The 24,086-nt window shown below is 45.4% G+C and overlaps 1 protein-coding gene across 1 annotated transcript in view; it reads right to left on the reverse strand.

The window, feature by feature from the left end:
* Positions 1-10,288: 10,288 nt before the first annotated feature.
* Positions 10,289-24,086, reverse strand: part of GFOD1 (Gfo/Idh/MocA-like oxidoreductase domain containing 1) — a 150,198-nt gene continuing 136,400 nt past the window's right edge. The window contains exon 2 of the mRNA XM_003416462.4: positions 10,289-17,499. Coding sequence (XP_003416510.1) covers positions 16,580-17,499 — 920 coding nt within the window. The 3' untranslated portion in view covers positions 10,289-16,579. The remainder of the gene's footprint in view (positions 17,500-24,086) is intronic.

Here is a 24,086-nt window from a genome sequence, read left to right on the forward strand (position 1 = left end):
GTTCTTTGGGCCTGTCCAATTTGAGCAAGCTTCTTGAATGTGAAGAATATCCTTCTAAAAAAAAAAAAAAATTAAGAGACTCTTGACAGGGAGAAGCTAGAATTTGAGCACCACAGTAACTCCTCCATGCCACTAACGTCCCTTTGGCACCAGCGTGAGGTGGCGTCCTCAGTCTGCTGGTGGCCGAGGCAGTGCTCCCCAGGGACCTGACTGCGTAGCACAGACTGACAGAGGCGCTGGGAGAATTGGCCTCAGGATTTAAGGCTTTACAATGACGTTATCTGGATAAGCTTTTGTTCCCTCAGATCTGAACTGCAACAGAGTCACCGGATCAACGAACTACATTAAGCAGTGCAGATACACCACATGGTGCCGAATTTCAGGGGATTTAACTTATCTGAACATATCACTTGTGAAAAGGCTTTCCCCCAAGCCCTTTAGCTGGGTCAAGGATGCGGAAATGCCAGTTTAAAGAAAGTACAAGGTGGCTTTAGCAGGTATGGGGAGGGCAGGTTTCCACCCAGCTTTCTGCTACCGCCAACTTTTTGGGTTATTGGTGACAGGCTCAAATTGTTTCACAAGCCCTGTGCTAATTTCCACAAAGCTTTCAAAACCAAGGATGAGAGGCATCCCAGAGCTGAAGAGGATTCTGTCATAACGGGTAGGAGGATTGGTAGTGGTAATGCCAGCTGTCTGCTGACTTTCGACAAGCTGAGGAAAGAAGCCTTTGTGTCACTGAAGCTCTGTGCTAACAGCCCCTTGCAAAGGAGACAATTTGTTCCCGTAAAGAAATACAAACTGTCTTTTTGCTTCTGGAGTCTCCAGATTGAGAGGGCTGGGCATGGTGGCAAAGCAGCAAAAGGAGGCTTGAAAAGCTGCAAGGCAAGGAATGAGCAACTACCTTAGAGTAGCAGTCCCTGGGTGGCACCAACAGTTAACGTGCTCAGCTGCTAACTGAAAGATTGACGGTTCGAGCCCACCCAGAGACACCTTGGAAGAAAGGCCTGGTGATCTACTTCTGAAAAATCAGCCATTGAAAACCCTATGGAGCACAGTTCTACTCTGACACACATGGGGTCACCATAAGTCAGAATCAACTCAATGGCAACTGCTGACTGGTAGGCGTCCCTGTGATCAGGCTGGTGAGCAGGCCTGGGGAAGCTGGGTGGGAGGAGGTGCTGCAGCTCAGTTTCCTGGGGAGCTTTGAAATATTTTCATTAGAACTTTTAATGCAGATTTCTTTCCATACATATATTAAAAACAATGAGATCAGTCTTATGTCCTGATGTGGAAAGATGTGAAAAAATACATTACTGAGAGAAAAAAAGCAAGACACGGACCAGTGTGGATAGTGTACATAACTGAACATGTATAAAAAAAAACCCCAAAACCAAACCCAGTGCCGTGGAGTCGATTCTGACTCATAGCGACCCTATAGGACAGAGTAGAACTGCCCCATAGAGTTTCCAAGGAGCACCTGGCGGATTCGAACTGCTGACCCTTTGGTTAGCAGGTGTAGCACTTAACCCCTGCACCACCAGGGTTTCCTGAGCGTGTATACACTCCAGCGACTCCAGGAAGAAAACATAAGTTGTTGGTGGGAGTTACTTCTGGAAAATGGAAATAAGGGTCTGGGATGGGATTTTAGTTTTCACTGTATACTTTTTTTTGTACGGTTTGGACTTTTTAATAGGTGTCTGTGTTACCAGCACTTAAAAAAAAAAAATTTCAGCTGCCTCTGTTGCTATAACATTGATTCAGGAGGTGTGGTGCAGTACCCAAGAATCTGCTTATTTAAGATGCTCCCCCCTTTTTTCCTGATGCACAGCGATGTTTGGGGAACCTGCTTTGGAGGGGGATCTTCCTACAGGCCAGGGTTCAGATGCCCAGAAGCGGTCTTTGCATTTTAGAATACCTGTTCTAAACTAATCATGTCATTATTGAGACCATAGTATCTTAGTCATCTAGTGCTGTTATAACAGAGATGTAACCGAACACTACTCGGGCTCTTGTCCTATTAGCCAATTGAAATAAGACGGACACTAACTGCAAGGGAAACAGAAAGTGGCAAGTTTATTGTCTGCTCAGACAAGGACCAAGGCAGAGTCTAGCAACCGTAAGGCCACATGCTCAACAGCTAAGGGGACTGGAGAGCTTTTTGTTTCCAGTGGCACTGGGGGCTGGGTTTGGCATACGGAACTTTCCGCCCTTAGCCCTTCCATGCCCATATTTGGGGGTCCAGATATTAAATCATCTTCCATCGGATGTGCGTGTAGTGGGACCCCTCACTTTTAAAATGGAATCGGGTGAAATCATGGGCTGGGAAATATCGTCCCTTCCGGTGACAATCGGGCCTGGGGGTCAGCTGAAGAATACGATTTCTTCAATCTGCGCATGCTTCAAGGTGAAGCTTAGGCTAGTTCAGGGGATGGAGCCACCACCTGTTGCGGCTTCCTGAAAAATGTTGCTCAAAACAAGCTTGTGGTTAGCAAGACAAAGAAGGGGGGGGGGGTGTTGATTGGGGTTTTCAGAAATACCACAAGTGGATGGCTTTAACAAAGGGAAGTTTATTTCTTCACAGTAAAGTAGGCTAAATGTCCAAATTCAGGGCATCAGTTCCAGGGGAAGACACTCTGCCTCTGTTGGCCTTCTCACCAATGTTCCCCCAGACTAGGAGCTTCTTCACTCAGGGACCCTGGGTCCAAAGGACTGCTCTGCTCCTGGCTCTGCTTTCTTGGTGGTACGAGGTCCCCCTGTCTCTCTGCTCTTATATCTCAGGAGATTGCCTTAAGACACACTCCAATCCTGTAGGTTGAGTCCTGCCTCACCAGTACAACTGCGGCCCATCCTGTCATTAACATCATAGAGGCAGGATTTACAACCTACAGGAAAATCACACAATACTGGGAATCATGGCCCAGCCAAACTGATACACACATTTTTTTGGAGACAAAATTCCATTCATGACACATAGAAACAAGGGAAAATTTTGTAGGGGGAATAAGGATCAAGCTAAGGCTATTTCTGCTCTGTATTCGGGAGTTCTTAACTTTTTGTGTGTCAGGTATACATTTGGCAGTCTGGTGAAACCTATGGACCTTTTCTTGGAATAATTTTTTTTTTTTCTGGAATAACGTCTTTAAAACCAAAACCAAACTCGGTGCTGTTGAGCCGATTGTGCATATGATTACAAGGTAAAAAAAATATATATGTGTGTGTGTATATATATATATAAACACTGTGCTCCATAGGGCTTTCAATGACTGAGTTTTCAGAAGTAGATCATTGGGACTTTCTTCCAAGGCACCCTGGGTGGACTGGAACCTACAACTTTTCAGTTAGCAGCCAAGCACATTAACTGTTTGTACCACCCCGGGACTTCACATTGGTATATAGTTATCCAAATCTTTTGAAAATTGGCATAGAATAATACGTGGGCTTTTTACTGAAGCACTCGATAATGAGAGCTATTATTGGTCTGATGACTTCCATAATTTCAGAGAAATGATGCATGTGTATGATATTTCAAGATCTCTGCAAAAGACAAAAATGTGACTTTCTATTTGTGCTAAGGTCACAGGTATTGCTAATACAACAGTGATTTGTTGTCATAACAGAAGGAAATGCTAAATTTCAGTTAGAGTTAGTGAAACTCAACATGTCATCCCCCCCCGCCCCCCACTGGAGTTCCGAGACACCCTGAATTCATACAGCACACTAGGGATCTCTGGCCTAACTGCAGGATGATGGGAAGAGGACAGTGGCCAGAGAGAGAGTCAGGAGGAGAAATAAGAGCAGGCTGGGAAGGAGTGAGATCCAGTGTTAGGAGGGAAAGATGCCTCTGACTTGGTTTCCCTGTGGAAGGATGAAGAGGCAAGTCAGACACAGCAGGTAGTTGGGTAAATCAGGGAAAAAGACCGGGAGGCTCTCATTGGATGGCCTCAGTTTGGAGGAGTGAAAGCAAGAGGTGATGGTAAGCAGTAAGGGAGAAACCCGGATGCCCCCGCAACCTAACAAGAGGGAAAACCTGGAAGAAATCTGAGGACTGAGCCAGGGTCAGAGCGAGCAGAGCCAGGGGCTAGACGTAGCCCAGGAGCATTCTCTCCTGTTGGGCAGGTTGGCTCCACCTCATCATCGTCTTCAGAAATGCTTTGGTGCTAGCAAAGAAAGCAGATGGCAGGAGTGGGCTGGTGGGCAGGTTCTCTGACAGCTGAGGAGGGGTGAGAGGCCTGCTGTGGAAAAGGCTAAATGGCAGACTCCTGAGTGAGGAGTGTGTCCAGGGGACCCAGGGTAAATGGCGGAGGTAGAATCCTTGAAGACGTCAGTGAATAGGTTTTTGGGAGTTGCAATTAAGAAAAGCAGCAAGAAAGGAGAATGGGACCCAAGGTGCACTTGGGATCTTAAGGATGGTGCCCATTTAACACAGTGGTTCCTATTGGAAAAAAAAAAAAGAGTAAATGCCAACCGTTTGAAAATTCTGGCCAGTTCTAGAAGTGAATCAGCCAGACTTTTGAACGTTCCTGTAAGAACTCCTCCCTCGTTCCTTCTCATCTGCCATCCTCCTCCTCATACAAGCTGTTCTCAGGGCATAGATTCAGGCCTGGCAGCCATGAAGGAACCATATTTCAGATTGTTCGCGCAACGTTTACTTACCTTCATAACCGTTCACATCTTCAATGCATAGCTCTCTGGGTTTTCATCTGATTTTTCCCCTTCATACGTTCTTACCTTCGGCATAAACTGTTACTTTTACTGCTGCCCTCTCCTCCCCTTGCTGCTCCGCCCCCATTACCACCAGCTCCTCCCTCTCTTACTTCTTCCCATAACTTGCCTTCCCTCCACCTGCTTCCTCAGAGACACAGAGTGTTAGCACTTCACAGCCAGACAGACACACAGCTGCTCTTCTTAGACTAGCTCTCTCTTCTGCTTGATGGCAGAAACCAGAATGTCACGTCCACAGCCCTTCCTTGGCCTGGCCCACTGAAGCGTGACTGGCTGCTCTGACCTCATCTGTTAGCTGCCACGTCCCAGACAAGCAGCCTTCAAAGGCCTAGAAAGATGACAGGGGCTCCAGTCTCGTTCCCCTTCCTGTGGTCTCATTAGCTGTTGTGCCTACTTGGTCTTTGCTTTTGAGGAGTCTGGAGTGACTTACTATTCTCAAAGGAGCCTCAAATAGTCCTGTCTGATTTACCAGTTGCCATCAAGTCAATTCTGAATCATGGCAACCCCATGTGTCAGAGTAGAACTGTGCTCCATAGGGCTTTCAATGGCTGATATTTTTAGAAGTAGGTAGCCAGGCCTTTCTTTCGAGGTGCCTCTGAGTGGACTCAAACTTCTAAACTTTTGGTTAGCGGCAAGCGCATTAACTGTTTGCACCACCCAGGGACTTATTTAAATTCCTCAGTGCTAGCAAAAAAGAAGTTAGTGACTTGAGTTCAAGACTGACCATCTGGGACCCTAAAAGCAGCTCAACAGCCTTGGGGACATGGTCAGCACATTAGCTACAGGCACTCAAGGCCCTTCAAGGGCCCCTTTTTCCTGGGGAGTCGTCCTTCCAAGGTACTGATGGCCAACAATGGATGGATCTGAGACAGTGGGCTGTTTGTGTGCACATTCCAAGTTGTGACTGTGGATTGAGCCTCATCACTGTACAAACCAGTGACCAAGAAACAAATTAATCTGTAATTGTTCATGGCTAAAGCACTTGATTTGATTCAAGATGGTCAGAATCTGTATAAAATTAGGAGAGACATGTATTCACAGAATTAGAATATTTTGAGGAAGCAATTGGTAATTATGGGTGGCAGTGGTTCAGTGGTAGAATTCTTACCTTTGTCGAGGGAGGCTTGGGTTCGATTCCCGGCCAGTGCACCTCCCGCACAGCCACCACCCGTCTGTCAGTGGAGGTTTGCATGTTGCTGCAATACTGAACAGATTTCAGGGGGGATTCCAGACTAAGACAGACGAGGAAGACAAGCCTGCAGATCTACTTCTGAAAATCAGCCAGTGAGAACCCTGTGGACCACAATGGTCCAATCTGCAACTGATTGTGGGGATGGTGCGGGACTGGGCTGCGTTTTGCTCTATTGTGCATGGTGTCACCTTGAGTTGGGGGCCTGACTTGACAGCAGCTAACAACAGTTAGGTAATTAGTATGATATTTTAGAGGAAGTCCAACAACCAGCTTAGATATGGCAGAGTTCATCTTGCAGAGCTGTGTTTGGTCCACAGGAATTCTACCAAAGCTGTCACAGATGGTCACCTCTCAGGCATCTACCCAGCAGGTGCAGATGCAGAGATCGGATTCAAGAGGAAGCCTGAACTTGTATGAACAAGGGTTGAATTCGGGTTTTTTTGTAGCGATTTTGTCTCAAGGAAGCTGTAACGTTGTCTGTCTGATCATGACTTGGCATAAACTCTAGGAAGTGGCAGGTCTTTTTCGTCTCTGTCATCTCGACTTCTTCAACAGCCTTCCAGCAGGGGGCACTGTTGCTGCCAAATAGAGATGGGTGCTGGGAGCAAAGCCTAGGAATAAGTAGGCAGAGACCTTTACTGCTTAGGCAAGAACAAGATAAATGTGGACCCATAAAATGACCACTTAGAGTGAGGTGAAATTACTTTTTTTCATTTTCCCACAAAATTCTAGATACTATGTATACATGTAATTCGTTCTCAAAACAATTTTATTTTTCCGATTGTATTGCCCAGACTTGCCACAGCTGGTGCTAAACACTGCACAAGATAAAACAAACCGAAGATGAGACTGGGGAATGGTTCTGCGTATCTGTGTGCTGGGGTTCGGCGAGGGGAGGTAGGTGCAGGCAGGGCAAGTGGGCTTCTCTTCATTTGACTGGTCAGGGAATAACCTGGATGACGTGCAATCAATTGCATCTGTGATTTTTAATCAACAGTACTCAGACTATGCAAGCAACACTGATCATATCCTGTGATTTGATAGGCGCATCATTACCCCTGTTTTGCAGAGGAAGAATTCAACACCACATCAGAATCCCATATCTGTGAAGGAACAAGTAGTTCCTAAATTGAAGATTTATGTAAACACTTAGGACAGTTGTGTCTCTTGCCGAGTGTTGGTTCCCAGCTTATTTGTTGGAAGAGCACTTGAAGGATTGGCTCCCATCATAAAAATACTTTATGTTTGGACAGGCAGTGCTTTTAGCATTTACAGAGCACTTTCCCTTATAGCCTAATTTAGAACCAGTCTTAGATTTACCTGAGAATCATGAAGTATGAGAATGCAATGTGTGCTCCAGGGCTTCAAACTGGTTTGGCCCTGTTTGACCCCGTGCTGAGAATTTGCATTTCCATCCCAGATATACTGAATTGGAACCTGCATTTTAACAGATCCCCACGTGATTCTTATGCATACACGAAAATCACCTGGGGATCTTGTTAAAATGTTGATTCTGATTTAGTATATCCGGGGTAGAAATGCAAAATTTCAGCAGGAGAGCTAAACCAGACCCAATCACTCAAAGCCCTGGTGTGCACAGTACTAATCCGTGTGGATGCAGGCTTGCTGCGTGGTTATCACTGGATGGGCTGCATTCTGTAATGTTGAATATCCACACCTGCTCTCAAAGGGGTGAATAATCAGATTTCAGCTTTTGTAATATTGCTACTAATTTTGAAGTCGTCCTTAAGAGAAAGCATGGGCTAGAAGAAACACCTGTGCTTGTTCTCTAGGACTCAGCAGATGGTGGAAAGTAACGGCCAGCCCATCCATGAAAGACTCCATTTCATTGCAGATTTGAAATGAGGCTAAACTCAGTCCAAGATGATTGCCCTTAAACACTGTGAAGAAAGACATAAACAAAGATCTGTTAAGTGGTCAAGTGAGCCTGTTAGAAAGTGTCTTTAGATTATTGTTTATATATGTGTTTTATTTTTGTTGTTGAGAATATATACAGCAGAGCGTACAGCAATTCCACTGTTTCTACATGTACACATCGGTGACACTGATTACATTCTTTGAGGTGTGCAACCATTCTCACCCTTCTTTTCTGAGCTATTCCTCCCCATTAACATAAACTCACTGCCCTCTAAGTTTCTCATCTAATCTTTCGAGCTGTTGATGTCAATTTGATCCCATACAGACAGATCTTAAAAGAGCTCAATGCTCAAGGCAGACATTCTTTACTTGTTAAGCTAAACTATTGTTTTAAGAAGACTTAACAGGGATACATATATATATATATATTTTTAAATTATACTTCAGATGAAGGTTTGCAGAACAAACTAGTTTCTCATTAAAAAATACACACATTGTTTTGTGATATTGGTTACCAACCCCACGACACGTCAACACTCTCCCCTTCTCGACTTTAGGTTCCCCATTACCAGCTTTCCTGTCCCCTCCTGGCTTCTAGTCCTTGCCCCTGGGCTGGTGTGTCCATTTAGTCTCATTTTTTTTTATGGGCCTGTCCAATCTTTGGCTGAAGGGTGAACCTCAGGAGTGATTTTATTACCAAGCTATAAGGTTGTCCAGGGGCCATACTCTTGGGGTTTCTCCAGTCTCTGTCAGACCAGTAAATCTGGTCGTGTGTGTGTGTGTGTGTGTGTTAGAATCTTGCTCTACATTTTTCTCCAGCTCTGTCCAGGACCCTCTATTGTGATCCCTGTCAGAGCAGTCAGTGGTGGTAGCCAGGCACCATCTAGTTGTGCTGGACTCAGTCTGGTGGAGGCCGTGGTAGAATGTGGTACATTAGTCCTTTGGACTAATCTTTTCCTTGTGTCTTTGGTTTTCTTCGTTCTCCCTTGCTCCAGATGGCGTGAGACCAATGGAGTATCTTAGATGGCCACTCACAAGCTTTTAAGACCTCAGACACCACTCACCAAAGTAGAATGTAGACTATTTTCTTTGTAAATTATGTTGTGCCAATTGAGCTAGATGTTCCCCAAGACCATGGGGATATTTTTGGTTTCAGGTTTAAAGATTATATCAGGGCAATAGTTTGGGGTGGGGGGGATTGTCCCATCTCCATAGATCCAGAAGTCTAGATTTCATGATAATTTGAAATTCCGTTTTGCGTTTTCCCGCTTTTCATCAGATTTCTTCTATAGAATCGTTGATCAAAATGTTCACTAATGGTACCTGGGCACCATCCAGTTCTTCTGGTCTCCTGGCAAAGGAGACAGTTGTTCATAGCAGCAATTAGCCACACATTCCATTTCCTCCTCCTATCCCTGACTCCTTTTTCCTCTGTTGCTCCAGGTGGATAAAGGCCGTTTGTTGCAACTTGGATGGCCTCTTGCCAGCTTTTAAGACCCCAGGCATTACGCAGTGAACTAGGAGGTAGAACAGAAACACTAAACATATTATTAGGCCAATTAACTAGGATATCCCATGAAACCATGACCCTAAACCTCCAAATCAAGGAACCAAATCTCATGAGGTGTTTGGTTGTACATATGCAGCCTCAGCAACTTGTTTTTTTTTTTTTTTTTTTTTGGTCACTGTTGTAAATATATCTATTACATAACTTTTGCCAATTGAACTTTTTACAGGTATACAACTTATTGACAGCAATTACACTGGCTATGTGATTTTTGTTGTTAGCATCCGTTGAGTTGACCCCAGACTCTTAGTGACCCCATGCACAGTGGGATCAGACCATTGCGATCCACAGAGTTTTCACTGGCTGATTTCCAGACGTAGATCACCAGGCCCTTCTTCCTAGTCTGTCTTGGTCCACTGAAATCTGTTTAGTATCACAGCAACACACAAACCTTCACTGAGGGACCATGGTGGCAGTGCATGAGGTGCAGTGGCCAGGGGTTGAACCCAGGTCTCATGCATAGAAGGGGAGAATTCTACTACTGAACCACCAGCACCCCCGCTATTAGGTTAAGATGTTAAAATAATACAGAACTCCAAAATTTGCTCCCCCAGTCTAAAATCTATGTTGGCATCTTCTTCACACACACACACACACACACACACACACACTCTTGTGTGTGCACACACTCCTCCTAAGTAGCCTTAAGTACATCTCCCAAATGAGAGTTTGAACCAGAGTCCTCTAAAATGCCTCCGGTTCTATAATTCGATGAATCTACAGTCAAAAGAGGAAGTTCAGCTGATTCCCACTGCTCAGCTTCATAGATGCTGACACAGGAACACCTTCCGCCAACACCAACACACACACACCCCCCACACACACACCCGATTCACCACCATCATTCCCACTGCACCAACTAGGCAGGTATCTAAGGCATGAATTAGAGCACCTGGATCTAAAAAACAGGAAATCAGCTGGAACTGTGGTCTTCTTTTAAATCTTTATTTGCCACTTTCATTCCTTTATCCCACTAATGCAAGTTGCGGAGAACAGCAGAAAACTGCATCTGAGGCGGCCCACACCAGCTGGCCCATGACAGGAACCAGCTCCCCCTGAGCGTCACAGAGGTAACAATGACCATCATCTTCCTGGAGCAGAGTGCAGACACAGGACCACTGGGGCCAGGAGGAAAGGCCTCCTCCCACAGTAGTTTGGCCTTTAAAACACTAAGAACAGTTGCATTCATTGTCCTTTTGTAAATTTTTTTGCTTTAATAATAATAAAAACCCAAAACCTTCTATAATTTATAAGCTTTTTTTTTGCTATCTACATTATATATAAAATATAGACTCTGTTTACGTATAACACACATCTTTTGTCCCTTGATAAATAACTCTTTAAAATATCTAGTATACATGCCTTGACTTTTTATATATGTTTGGTTTTATACATATATATACTCATGTTTGTAAAACACAATAAATACATACTTGACAATGACAAGCAACCAAACAAATGCAATTTTGGTTATAAAAAAAACAAACACAAATGTAAAAGCACCAGGCAGCAAACAGGAAGCCGTCATTGCCAGAAACTACTCTCTCCCCTGGGCAAGGCACAGGGCGGATTACTGACTGCATTTGGATGCCTGAAAGAGAAGTAGGGGGGTAAAGGACCTGGTCAGGTCACTTGCTTTTGTTTCTTACCCTGGGATTAGACTCAGAATCACAAATAAGTCATCTCATTGATAAAAAGAAACCAAGGGGCTCATTCAACAACTTAGCCCTGGTGTGGCTGGAGAGGACAGGGAATGAGAGAGACGGCTACATTGTGACACCAGGGTTATTTTGTAGGCCTGCCTACACCTGCCCAGGCAAGCCTTTGATCACCCCACTAAATGTAAAGCCATTGCATCTAACCTGTTCTTTTTATTATTCTACTCACTGCTGGTGAAAACAGAAAAGGAAACAGTGTGTCAGATTCAAGAGTATTCAGTAGTGCAACACTGAGTAGCCTGACCAGGAGGCAACTGGAGCCAGAGGCTGGGTTGGCCCTTTCCAGGGCTCCAGCAAATGGGGACCCTGTCGTGGGAAGGAAGGTCAGTCAGCTACTGCCGCCCACTCCTAAGTGATGGGGTTACTCAGACGCGATGCGGGCATCACCTCCAGACTCCAATGGGACCATGAACCCATCGCCTTTTAAAGAAGCACAGGAGTTCTTGATTCCTCTGGTGAGAAGTCCTGGAAGCCCCATTCAGCCTGGACTGGGACCTGAAATTGGAACATCTACTTCATTTCCTGGCACTGCCCAGGTGGACCTTGCTGGGTGGACCTCCCACTGCTGGTAAGGGCTGTGGCATTCCCTGGGAGGGCACGCTGCAGACCGCACAGCCGCTCTTTCACTGCCCATTCCCTCCCTCCCCCAAAAGGGAAAGGAGATGGGGGGTTCTGCTAGTTGACTCTTTTTAAATATGGTCCCTAATGTCATGGCCTCTGCCCTCTAAACTCCATGGTTTTGATGGACGGAAGAAGTAGGCAGTGGGTGGTGGTCAGGAGCCCTGAGCTAGTCGGGGCCTTGATCTTTGTCTAGGAGTTGGGGGAATAGAAGTAGAACTGACCTTACAAAATACTAAAGGAGAAAATCTGGATTTGCACCCCATCCTTGCCAAGTAAAGGACAAATTAGAGATAGCTGTTCACATTAAAATCACAATGGACATTTTTGAATAGCTAGTTCTCTGGGTGCATTCAGTATATATTTTCTTTCAAAAAACCCGATTTACCTGCAACAGCTCAGGGAATACAGTCTGATGCAGGTCTGAGTTCCAGTTCCAACTCCTCCACCAACAAGCCACGTGACCTCAGACAAGTCATTTCCCCTCCCTGGGCCCCCCACTCCCCACCTGAGAGCTCTAAAGGTGCCATATGAGGCAGGGTGGTTGGTGGACTCAGAAAACCGGGCTCCCAGTCCTGGCTCTGCCTCTAAAGATGCGGTATGACTTTGGCCGTCGTGTAACCTCTCTGGGATGTAAAGCAAATAATATAAAACAAATGAATATATTGGACTCTGAAGTCTCTTCAGAGGCACCTGGATTTACTTTCTCCCCAGGATATCATTAGCAATACTTAATGTTCCCCTATACCCAAGAGAATAAAAGAGACCAGATCAGAAACCCAACTTGTGACCAGCAGTCAAATTCAATAGCTGCGGCTGTGAGACAAGATGAAGAAAGAGAGTGTAAAGCTACGAATGCAAAGCACAGCTCAAACCCGGCGTCACACACAGATGAACTTTAAAAGCCCCACTCCCTGAAAAGAGACATTTTCCTACATCACGCTCAGGTGGCAGAGAGCAAAATCAAGGGCCATCTATAACGGTCGGCCAATTGAAACTCCCCAACGCTGAGGTTTGCTGCATCACCTACAATCAAAACCACCTTAGTAAGTCCATTTTAAAAGAAGCTGAGTGATATGTCCATTTTCGAAGGGGGAGAAAAATCGACTACTTCTATTTGCAGCTTTATAACTAACGTTCTGGCAGAACACCAAATGTTGCATCCTGCTCAGCAGGAGGGCATTTACAGCAGTTGAGTGGAGCAGCAGGTACCATTCAGCTCTTACCACAGTTGCTCCAGTGTTGGACAAGGAGGGCTTTCCTACCTGGGAAGAACAGCCTAGACACAGTCCCTTCTTCTTGGGAGCCCACATGGTTTGGAGAAGAAAGGTTTTGGATTCAGTTGACTCTACTTGTGCTGTTTACTAGTTGTTTGACTTCGGGCAAGTTACTCTTCCTCTCAGAGCCTCCATATTCTCCTCTGTAAAGGGAGAATAACAGTATCTAACATTATAGGATGATTTATGGATTAAATGAGGTAATGTACTTAAATACCTTGCACACAGTGGATGATCAACACGTTAGTTCTTTTCAGCGTTGGTGAACTGAGGGTACTTGGCATTGCTCTCTGCAGATGGGGAAAGGGTCTGGGAGAAATTCATCCTGAGTTGGAGCCAGCCAAGACAGTCTCTAGAGAGTAGAGGTACACCTGACATACAGGTATTTGCTGCCTGGCAGGCTAAGGAGTATCTATGGTACTCCGTAATGCCTCTCCCATTGAGAGACTGACAGAGGTTAATGGACTGTCTCCTTCAGAAGAAGGCACACCAACTCCAAATGATCCAGATAAGCTCAGGACATCCCCAAAAACTTGTGGATGGATGCTAGTTAAGGACCCCTGACCCACGCTGTCTCTCGGAACTTGATACACTACAGAGGCAACCAGGGGCATCGGGCAAAATTTCCAGTACCAGAGGCATCCACACACTGATGGGACCAATCCAGTGGGTGTTAAATGGTAAGACACTAAAGTTGTGCTTCAGGTACCTGAGGCTCTTGAAACACATTAAATAAAGCAGAAAGGGGCTTGATTATTGTGGGGCTTAGTCCTAGGTCAAAGTCAGCTGATGGTGCCCAGACCCTTGAGGGTATTATTAGGGGTGCTGGACTGAAACAAAGTCCTGCTGCAGGATATTGTTAAAAGCTTGAGACATCAGCTTCAAATTGCTGCCTCTAATCAACACAGTCTGTATGTGGTAGGTCAGGGGCAGGAGGGGCACTGAAGTGTCTCGAAGCCATTGCTGTCATTTATATATATATAGAAAATTAACCATCTAGGTTTTTCTCCCTTCCATTTCTGCATCTAACTGCTACATGCATTTCAGTAGATACAATTTGAGTACTCTTCCTAAAATATTTTCCCATGCTGTTTTTTTTTAAAGAATATATATTTTTTCAATGCCCCGGTCTCAAATGAGAATTTCTGTTATGACATTGAATATTTATCACAGAGCTCAGAAGGCTTTGAGAAAAAAAAAAAACCAAAAAACTCCCAAGTCTTAGGGATAAGTACAGAAACGTAGAACTAAAACCCCAGGAACATCCTTACTTAGATTGAAAACAACTTAGAAAAATGAGACCACAGAGTCGCCGAAGTTTCCTTTCTCTCCATCCTTAATCACAGCTTTTCATGCTAAAAAAAAAAATAGGTCCCCGCAAAAAACTTTGCATTCAGTTTTCACAAAACTGCCTATCCAGAGAAGAGGGAGAACAGGGACTGAAAGAGGGCATGACTGGCCTTCTGCTAAAACCATTACTGGAGACTTCTGTTCTAGCTCCAGCTTTCACCCGATAGCTGCAAAAAGCTGGACGGCTGTAGACCAGAGATGACAATGGACCAACAAGAGTCCCAGCTGACTGTGCTTCAGTAAGGTCCTGGGAAATAAGGTGATTCTTCCCAGAAAGACAACTCTTCACCCTCTGCCCTAGAAAATGACCATCATTTCCCCTGGTGTTTGCACACACCCATAACCCCCACCCCCCCACTCCCCAGTAGCCTGGGCTTTACAGCATGTTGACCTTGGAGGGGGGAATAGAAGATGCCACTAACTGTACTATTCATTTTCAGATTTTACCTACTCAGGCTGGGGGTAGCCTCTAAGCCTCCTTAAATTCCCTTCTAGTTCTACTTCCAGTTGTCTGGAAAGACGTCTGAACCTCGGGTGGATGCCAGAGACAGCTGTTTGCCTTCAGAAAGCTTGTGAACCAAAGCTATGTGGATTTATAAGCAATAGTCTCAACATCCAACCTAGACAAATGTCTTGTGTGGGTTGAAGGATTAAGATAGAAAAGATAACAAAAGGGTGATTCCCTGTTTTCAAGACTTGGTCTTTCTTTTAAGAACAGATCTGAATTTTTAAGAATGATTTTAGTGTTGCTTGATGATACTAAGTTTTTAAAAACACTTGTATGTGGTGTGTCTGTGTGCGTGCCAAGCGTGTGTGTGACTCTGGCGCCCTCATGGTACTGCCTGCTCCAAGCCTGCAGTTCCCGACTCCAATAAAAGCTCCATAAAGCAGAAGGATAAAAGGACAAGAGACCATAGACTAAGGAGAAGATGTTTTTTGCAACATTAGGTTTCTCAACCCTAGATGAAATATGCATCTCAGGGGGCTCTAAGCCCCTGTTTTATAAACACTGAAAATTATGTTCTTCCTTTTTTTGTTTTAACACCTATTCAGAATCTCCAGAGTGTCAGAATCCTGAGAGCAAAGGCGAAAACTAGGGAAGAGTCTCGAATTTTTTTTAGGGGCAGAGAACTAGATCGAGCAGAGCCGGAGCCCTCCTTTTTAAATCCACAAAGCTCCTAAAAGTCGTTGCCCAGATCGGTAGGAGAGATGGGCGTTAGAGCTCCAAGCGAGCCCAGCGCTAAGCTCCCTCTACGTGCTGAATGAATTCCCACAGCAGCTCTGAGGCGCAGGGGCCCCCAGGCTAGGAGGGCAGCTGAGGAGCTGGAACCCGCATGGTTTCTGCCTGGAGTTATCTCCTTAGCCTTGCCCTTGAGAGCCACGTGGCAGGACCACCTCAACCCTTCAGTAGCTAATGGCTCTTACATTCAGTCCCACTCTACTGGAAATATTGTTAGAGGAGACTCTGTGCAGTTTTTCAATTGTTGAGAAATTCAAAGGGATATTTTATTCTCTGCCTCATCTGTTTCCATGTAGCGTGTGCGCCTGCTCTTTTTGGCTGAAGACGCTCATTCTGCTAGCCATCCCTGACACTACCTCGCCCCACCTCCTGCCAGGGGACGGCCAATGACGCAATCAGGAAGACCTTCCTTAGTGCTTCCTGGCAGGAAGATCAACCAATCTAGGAAGCTGTACACTTTGCTACCAAGTGCTTTTTCCTTTAGATACTCTAAGTAGAATAAAAGGTGGCTTCCTGGAACTTTTTCTGACTACCCGGCCCCTACGCACACTAACAGGTTTGTGTGGACATGTAAAGACAGTGTCTTATCCTGCAGGCAGGGGGCGTCCGGGACGCCTGGCAATCACCCAGCTTGCCATCTGATAACAGTGGCCTTGACCTTGCAGGACCATTTGGCTTGCAAAGGAGGTCAAGGTGTGTGTGGGGTTGGTTGGGGTAGGCGGGAAGCAAGCCCTCCTTGTTTCTCATAGTAAAAGGCAGCAGAGGCAGCTAAGCCTCTTTCCCCCTTATGCTAACGCTCAGCAGAGACCCAATCTCTTGAACTGAATCGCAGGCCTTCTGAGTACCCCCAGGCTATTAACTCAGCCCAGCAGTCTTATTCATTTTCCCAGACGCCGTTTACTCGCTGCCCCTCCGCTTCCCACTCCCACATTCCCCACAGCCATTCTCTCCCCCTTATTTTTCCCCTTCTCCGGGCCCCTTGCAGAAGGCCCAAGTCCCCTAGGTCCCCAGTCTGGGCTAACAGTAGAGGGACATCCTGCTCCGCCGCATAGCCTCGCTGATCAGGTAGGCCGGGCTCAGCTCCGGCTCCTCGGTCATGATGGCGATGTTCTGCCATTCGCCCGTCTGGCTGGACCTCTTGATGGTGTCCACCACGCACAGGGCGTACAGGCAGTCGTCGAAGGTGGCGGCCATGGTGAGCGGCCGCCCGTCCCACGTGCGCCGGTCGTCCTGATCCTGGAAGGCCTGGCGCACGGCCTGCATCATCTTGATGGTGCCGCGCAGGTAGGGCGAAGGGATGTCGCTGAAGGCCTTCTCCGGCAGCAGGGAGTTGCTGACGGGCGTGGCGTCCTGCAGCAGCAGCTCCTGCTCTGGGGCGCTGTTGCGCTGCCCGTACAGGTCGGTGCCCATGGCCAGCAGGCGCCCGGCCGAGCCAACCACAGTCACGTCCTGCTTGAACTCGCCGGGCACGTTGAAGTTCAGGGTGACGGTGCAGCACACGCCGCCCTCCAGCACCATCTGGAAGGTGCAGAAGTCGTCGCTGGTGATCTGGCGGATGCCCTTGATGTGGTCGGTCTGCTTCACGAAGGTCTTGAGTAGCCCGTGGACCTTGATGGCCTTCTGGCCGGTGAGGAAGGTGAGCAGGTCGATGATGTAGGTGCCCACCGAGTGCAGGCCGCCGCCGCCCATCAGGTCGTCGCAGCTCCAGTTGTACTTCTTGCCCAGCAGGCTGCCGCTGTGCACCTGCACCTCGCACACCAGCAGCTCGCCCACGTAGCCCTCCTCGATGAGCTGCTTCATGTGCACGAAGGCCGGCAGGAAGCGCAGCACGTTGCCCATGATGCTCATGAGCTTGGGGTAGTAGTGGGCGGCCGACATCATGCGGAAGGCGTCCAGCGGCGTGGCTGTGCGGTCGCAGATGACGTTCTTGCCGATGCCTGTGGACAGGAGGAAGAACAGGACGTCAGGGTGCTAACGTGGAGCGGGAGATAGGGGGCGCTGGGTCCCCCAGAGAGGAAATCTTGGAAAGGGAAGGAGATCTGCTAGTTTATACTAAAATGTTTATAATGTACTTATAAAACGTATTTATATAAAATAACATTCTATATTCTTCATCATTAAATATTTTGTTATATATATTTAAACTAAATTATATAAATTTATGTGCGTGTGCGTGTATATACATGGAACCCTGGTAGTGCAGTGATTAAGAGCTTGGCTGCTAACTAAAAGCTTGGCAGTTCAAATCCACCAGCCACTTCTCGGAAACCCTATGGGGCAGTTCTACGCTGTCCTATAGGGTCCTTATGAGTTGGAATCGATCGGAAGGCAGTGGGTTTTTGTATATATATAGGAATCCCTGGATAAAATTTTTTTTTTTCTGGATGGTGCAGAAGGTTAAATGCTCTGATACTAGCCGTTCAAACTGGCAGTTTGAACCCACCCAGGGGCACCTCAGAAGAAAGGCCTGGCAACCTGCTTCCAAAAGGTCACAGCCTTGAAACCCTATGAAGCAGTTCTACTCTACACATATGAAGTCACCACGTGTGACTGGGAATAAACTGAATGGTAACTAACAACATGTATTACATTATAATATATATTTTATACATTTTATTTACATAAAATATTATATATTTCAATATTAATTTATTTGTGTTAAACTACTTAGCTTAAATATTCAAAATTGGTATTGATTTAATTATTAATATTTATTGTAATATAATGAAATATCCTATATTTTAAAATATTTGCCAATATAAAATGTTTCATTAAATACTTTATAACATTTTCTAAATAAATATAGTTTACCTGTAAAATGTCTTATATTTTTTCCCAGTATTGTGTGTTGTCTTAAAAATACCTTATATTTTAAAAATATTAATGATAAAATATAAGATATTTATGTTAAATACTTTAAGTATAAAATATAGTTTTATCACATATAATGTAAACATATCTTAATAAAATTATTTTATGTATAAAATTTAATGTTTTATTTTACATATAAAATATAATTTTACTTACAGTGTATTATTAAAAATATCTCCCGAGGGTCGCTGTGAATCGGAATCGACTCGGTGGCAGTGGGTGGTTTACAGAGGGGAGAAGAGAGTATCTGACATAACCAAAATACCCATTGCTGTCAAGTCCATTCTGACTCATAGCAACCCTACAGGACAGTATAACTGCCCCATAGCAGCCAAGCTCTTAGGCGCTACGCCATAAGCTCAAATCATAACCATGGTGAGTCTGAGTATGAGGAAGAACTTCTTAATGACGCCTTTTGCAGGTCTAAATTTTTAGCTGTCTTTTTTTCCCCCCAAAGGATTGTATTTTGAGGGTTTTCCTGCTTGATTATTTTGCATTCTGGACTAGGACTGGCATCGGTCACAGATGTGTTTGTTTAATACGTTTTCAGGCTTTTTATGGGAAGAGCAGATATTCCCTACACCTGAGGGGGTGGCAGTGGCTAGTTAGGGTGCCTGCCTCAGGGTGGGGTTTGTTGCTTTTGGAGCTGAAGCCAAATAAGAATTAGACTCATGTGAGGACTGCAGTCCTTGTGTAAATACAGGGAAATGCAAGGTGCCTCTGAGTCCCTTATGAGGCTCAGTGGTTCTGGGTCTGGAGAAGACAAAAGATCAAAGGCAGGGAGAGTGACAGGAAATGAGAAAGGGATTTCATTAGTAGAAGCCAAGAGTCAGGGGAGAAAAAAAAAAAAAAAAACAACTCAGCTGGGACCTGGGAGAAATAGCCAACTGGAGCTCAAAAGAAGAAAAGAACCGTACAGTTTTGTTGGCAAGCCAGATAAAGGTGAAAAGCCTTGGAGACTATTGAGTTCACCTCTGTAGTTCAGCCGTGCTCTGCACTTAGACCTTCTAATGGAGACCTGGCCACTACGGCCACAGGAAAGTACCCACACAGGGAAAACGGGAAGATGAGATGCCCACACCTATCCCAGTTGTCCTGACTGTGGGAACTTGACTTGACAAAATCCGTGAACTCTTGGAACAAGTGTCGCTAAGAGAGGGCTCTATGGGCACATCTGTAGGAAGCCGCCCCACGGGGAACACCTGGACCAGCTGCAGCCTGGCACGTGGCTAGCTACCTTCCTGTCAGAAAACCAACAGAAGTATTCAGCACAGACTGAGAAAAATAAATACAAACTCAGGCTGTCCATTTCCATGTACACATCTCATCCTAGCCCTGAGTGAAGGGCCTGGAGCCACGGCACATCTCTCCGCTTTTTCCACACCTGTAGAGCCAGATTGGCCCTCCCGTGCCTAAGAACATGCAGCAGGAAGCTCTCTTGACTCAGCAACGGGGTCTGAGGCTCTGGTAGTGGGATGAGGAAACACTGGTTTGTATTACCTGAAGTGCTGTGCACCTGCTTAATCTAACGTTCTGAGAATGTGATCTTGCAGGCACTAGGCCCATACAACACTGTCTGATGCTGCCAGGAGTAGGTTTTTATATAAACGATGGTAGGTGACTGCAGGGACACGTGACAAATGCTGCCAAAATCTGCCTCACACCTGCTGGGTACAGGTTGTGGCCTCTCCTACATCCCCCGCAAGGTCCCCAAAACTTGAACCCCTGACCGACATCTCCTTATTATACTCTACTGGCCACATGAATATCATGAAAAACATTTATCTTTTTTCTATTGTAAAAATTATAAAATAAAAAAGGTATAATGAGGAAAAAGTAGAGAAAAAAATTTGCAGCCCCTCCACATTCCTTCGGGGGTAGTGGTGGTTCAGTGGTAGGATTCTCACCTTCCAGGCAGGAGACCAGGTTTGATTCCTGGGCAATGCACCTCATGTATAGCCACCACTCAGCTGTCAGTGGAGGCTTGCATGTTGCTATGATGCTGAACAGGTTCAGTGGAGCTTCCACACTAAGACAAACTAGGAAGAAAGGCCTGGATATCTACTTCTGAAAATCAGCCAGTGAAAACCCTATGGATCACAACAGTCCAAGGTACAACCGATCATGGGCATGGTGCAGGACCATGCGTCATTTCGTTCCATTGTGCTTGGGGTCCGCTATGAGTCGGGGGCCAACTTGACGGCAGCTACCAACAACAACCACGCTCCCCCAGATAATCGCGGAATGGACAATTCTTTGCAGCTCTGTAGGTGAAAAGATTCTAATGAAAGCTATCAGCTCCCCCCTCTCCAGAAACCACAATACAAACAAACACACAAAACTCTACCCGCATCCTGAAGTCATGTGTGGATCCCCTAAGGTTCTGCGATACAGGCATTACTTCCTTTATGCCTTCATATAGTAGTGGTTTCACACCCATACTGTGTGTTCCTCAAGGTTGAAGTCTGGGTCTTCTAATTTCTTAAGTCTCCCCTATACCCAGAGACCTAGCAGTGTGTTCCACGTTCAGCAGGAACCCCCTGAACGTTGTCCACTGGCCCCAACTCTCTGCCTGTAGTCTTTTTGCAAATCCAGTCTTTACAGATGCGACTCAGCAACATCTAAACTCTGAAAACTTCCAGAGTCAAAAGAGACTTCTAGGAACCTACCAGAAAGAATAATCTGAAACGCAAGCGAAGCTGCTTGCCCAGGGATGCTTCTCACTGCATTATTTATTAAAGCAAAAAGCTGGAAACAATGCAAATGTCCAACAACAGAAGGATGGGTAAGTGAACTCTAGCACTGCCATAGAATGGACTATATTGAGCAGCCGTTGAAAATGAGGCTTGTAAAGGCTTCTTAATGGCACGCAAGATGATTATGTTGCCATGTTAAGTGAAAACGGCTCTTTGCAAAGACATATTATGATCTCAACTCTCTTCAAAAAAAAAAAGAAGAAAAAACCTATAAGAGAATACCTCAAAATGTTCACAGTGGTTAATTCTGATCAGGAAACCTTGGGTGGCACAAACTGTTAAATGCTCGACTACTAACTGAAAGGTCGGCAGTTCAAACCCACCCAGAGGTGCCTTGGAAGACAAGCCTGGATCTGCTTCCATGAAGATTGCAGCCAAGAAAACCCTATGGAGCAGTTCTACCCTGTCACACATGGGGTCGCCATGGGGCTTAATCAACTCAGTGGCTACTATCTACTTTTATTATCAGAAGAAAACATTAGTTTTTTTCTCTCACCATTACAATGATGGTAGAAAACCAAAACCAAGTCAAACCCCTTGCCGTCTAGTCAATTCCAGCTCACGGGGACCCCATGTGTGACAGAGTAGAACTACTCCATAGGGTTTTCTTGGCTATAATCTTTACGGAAGCAGATCACCAGGTCTTTCTTCCGTAGCATTATTGTGTGGGTTCGAACCGCCAACCTTTAGATTAGTATTCAAGTACAATTTGTGCTACCCAGGACCTAAATGATGGTAGAAGGGTCTTCCAAAGTCTAGGGTGGGCAGGCAGGTCCCAGCAGTAATGACCTGGACCAGTTCCTGTGCCCTACACAGCTGGTCCAAGCTTGGCTCACCCAGAACTTTGTATGCTTCAGAGGCTGAGGCCGCATTGTCAGGTTTCCTTGCTCAAATTCCTTAGGACCACTTTACGACTCTGGTGAAAGCTTCAGAAAATACGACCTGAACATATACATAAAACACTTCCTGTAGCCCATGCATGGATTTCCTAAGGTTCTGAGGTACATGCATCTCCAGCAGGAATTCTAAGATTACTTCCCAAAGCCAATATGATTTATATTGTTAAAAATAAGACATTTCCAGTTTTAAAAGAAGCCAAAAATGTAGAGCTAGGACACCATTTGCACATTTGTGAAGCAACGTTTGTTTTCTCTCTGTTCTGGACATTTTTCCCCTCAACTCCACCCCTTGGTGGTATTTCTGCAAAGCTCACTCTGGGACCCCCAAGAGCCTCAGATTCTCTTTCCCAGCTTTTCCCTGCCAAAGTCAGCCCTACCAAAATGCCAAGGGCCTGAAATTCCAAGGTTCTCAGCATTTTAACAAGAATCGAAGGTTTCAGTGAAAAGAATGAAATTCCAGTTGTAGAATTCCAGTCATGACACACCTTCTGTGTGTGTGTGTATGTGTGGTGCATTAGCATGGCACAGAGCCCTCCCTTCACCCCTGAAATCCCGTACAATGTAAAGGGGGCCTGCATTGTCTGGGCACAAGGTTGACACACGCCTGCAAATCTAGGAAAGTCATGGATACTTGCTGGGATTTCTCTGGAAGGAAATGGACAGACAACTGCCTTCCAAATTGCCCGTCTGTCAGCCTGGGATCTGAGGCCTGGCCTTCCAGGGAACACCACAGGTCTGTGGTGTCTTCATGACTTCCATCTATCTTAGCAGAATGCCTTTCTCATCACCCCCAGAGAAAGCACAGAAACCAGCTCTTTAAAGAAAAGCCCCCCCCACCTCCATTTTGTGCTGGAAAGGAATAATAAGCAGGGACAAAGTCTTACACCTCTTTCTCTTCACTAAACACGTAACGTTGGCACTCATCTGATATGAAGGTAAGCAGGCTCCACCAGGGAAACAGAAGAGGAAAGAGTCAGAGAGGAAAAATCCCCTGTTATGATCTGAATTGTGTCCCTCATAAAGGATATGAGAAAGTCCTAACCCTGTACCTGTAAACGCAATCCCATTTGAAAATGAGGTTTTTCTTTTGGTATGTTAACGAGGTCATATCAGAGTAAAAAAAAATCTAATCACTTCTGAGTGGTGTCTTATAAAAAGACTAGAGTAGCTGCAAACACCCATACAAGGGGAAGACAGATGTCATATGAGGGCCTGTTTATGAGCAAAGGGACACCAACGATTGCCAGTGGACACCAGAAAGTAGGAGAGAGACCAACAGAAGGAATTGACACAGTTGAGACCCTGATTTGGACTTTTATCCTCCAGAACTTCAAGAAAATAAATTTCTGTTCTTGCAAGTCACTCCCTTGTGGTATTTTTTAATTACAGCAGCACTAGGAAACTAAGGCAGACTCACAACCAGCTAGAGGCGATTCCTAATGGGGCACCTGATAAAGGTTCTCCACTCTGCATAGCTGAAGGAGACAGTTTGTGCTTTCTCACTCCTGATTGGGCAACCTTTTTAGAAGGATGGGAGGGCCATCTCTCTTATCCCACATCTACATATCTTTCAGAGCAGCAGGCAAAACACACTCCTTTAAAGAGGGCCCAGATAAGTAAAGCATTACTGAAAAAGAAGAACAAAGTGGGAGGCCTTACTCTACCTGATTTTAGAACCTATTATACAGCCACAGTAGTCAAAACAGCCTGATACTGGTACAACAACAGGCACATAGACCAGTGGAATGAATTGAGAATCCAGACATAAATCTATCTACATATGAGCAGCTGATATTTGACAAAGGTCCAAAGTCAGTTAAATGGGGAAAAGATAGTCTCTTTAACAAATGGTGCTGGCATAACTGGATATCCATCTGCAAAAAAATAAAACAAGACCCATACCTCACACTGTGTGCTAAAACTAACTCGAAATGGATTAAAGACCTAAATCTAAAATGATAAAGGTCATGGAAGAAAAATAGAGACAATGCTAGGAGC

This window comes from Loxodonta africana, chromosome 1, assembly GCF_030014295.1.
Source record: "Loxodonta africana isolate mLoxAfr1 chromosome 1, mLoxAfr1.hap2, whole genome shotgun sequence".
NCBI lineage: Eukaryota > Metazoa > Chordata > Mammalia > Proboscidea > Elephantidae > Loxodonta > Loxodonta africana.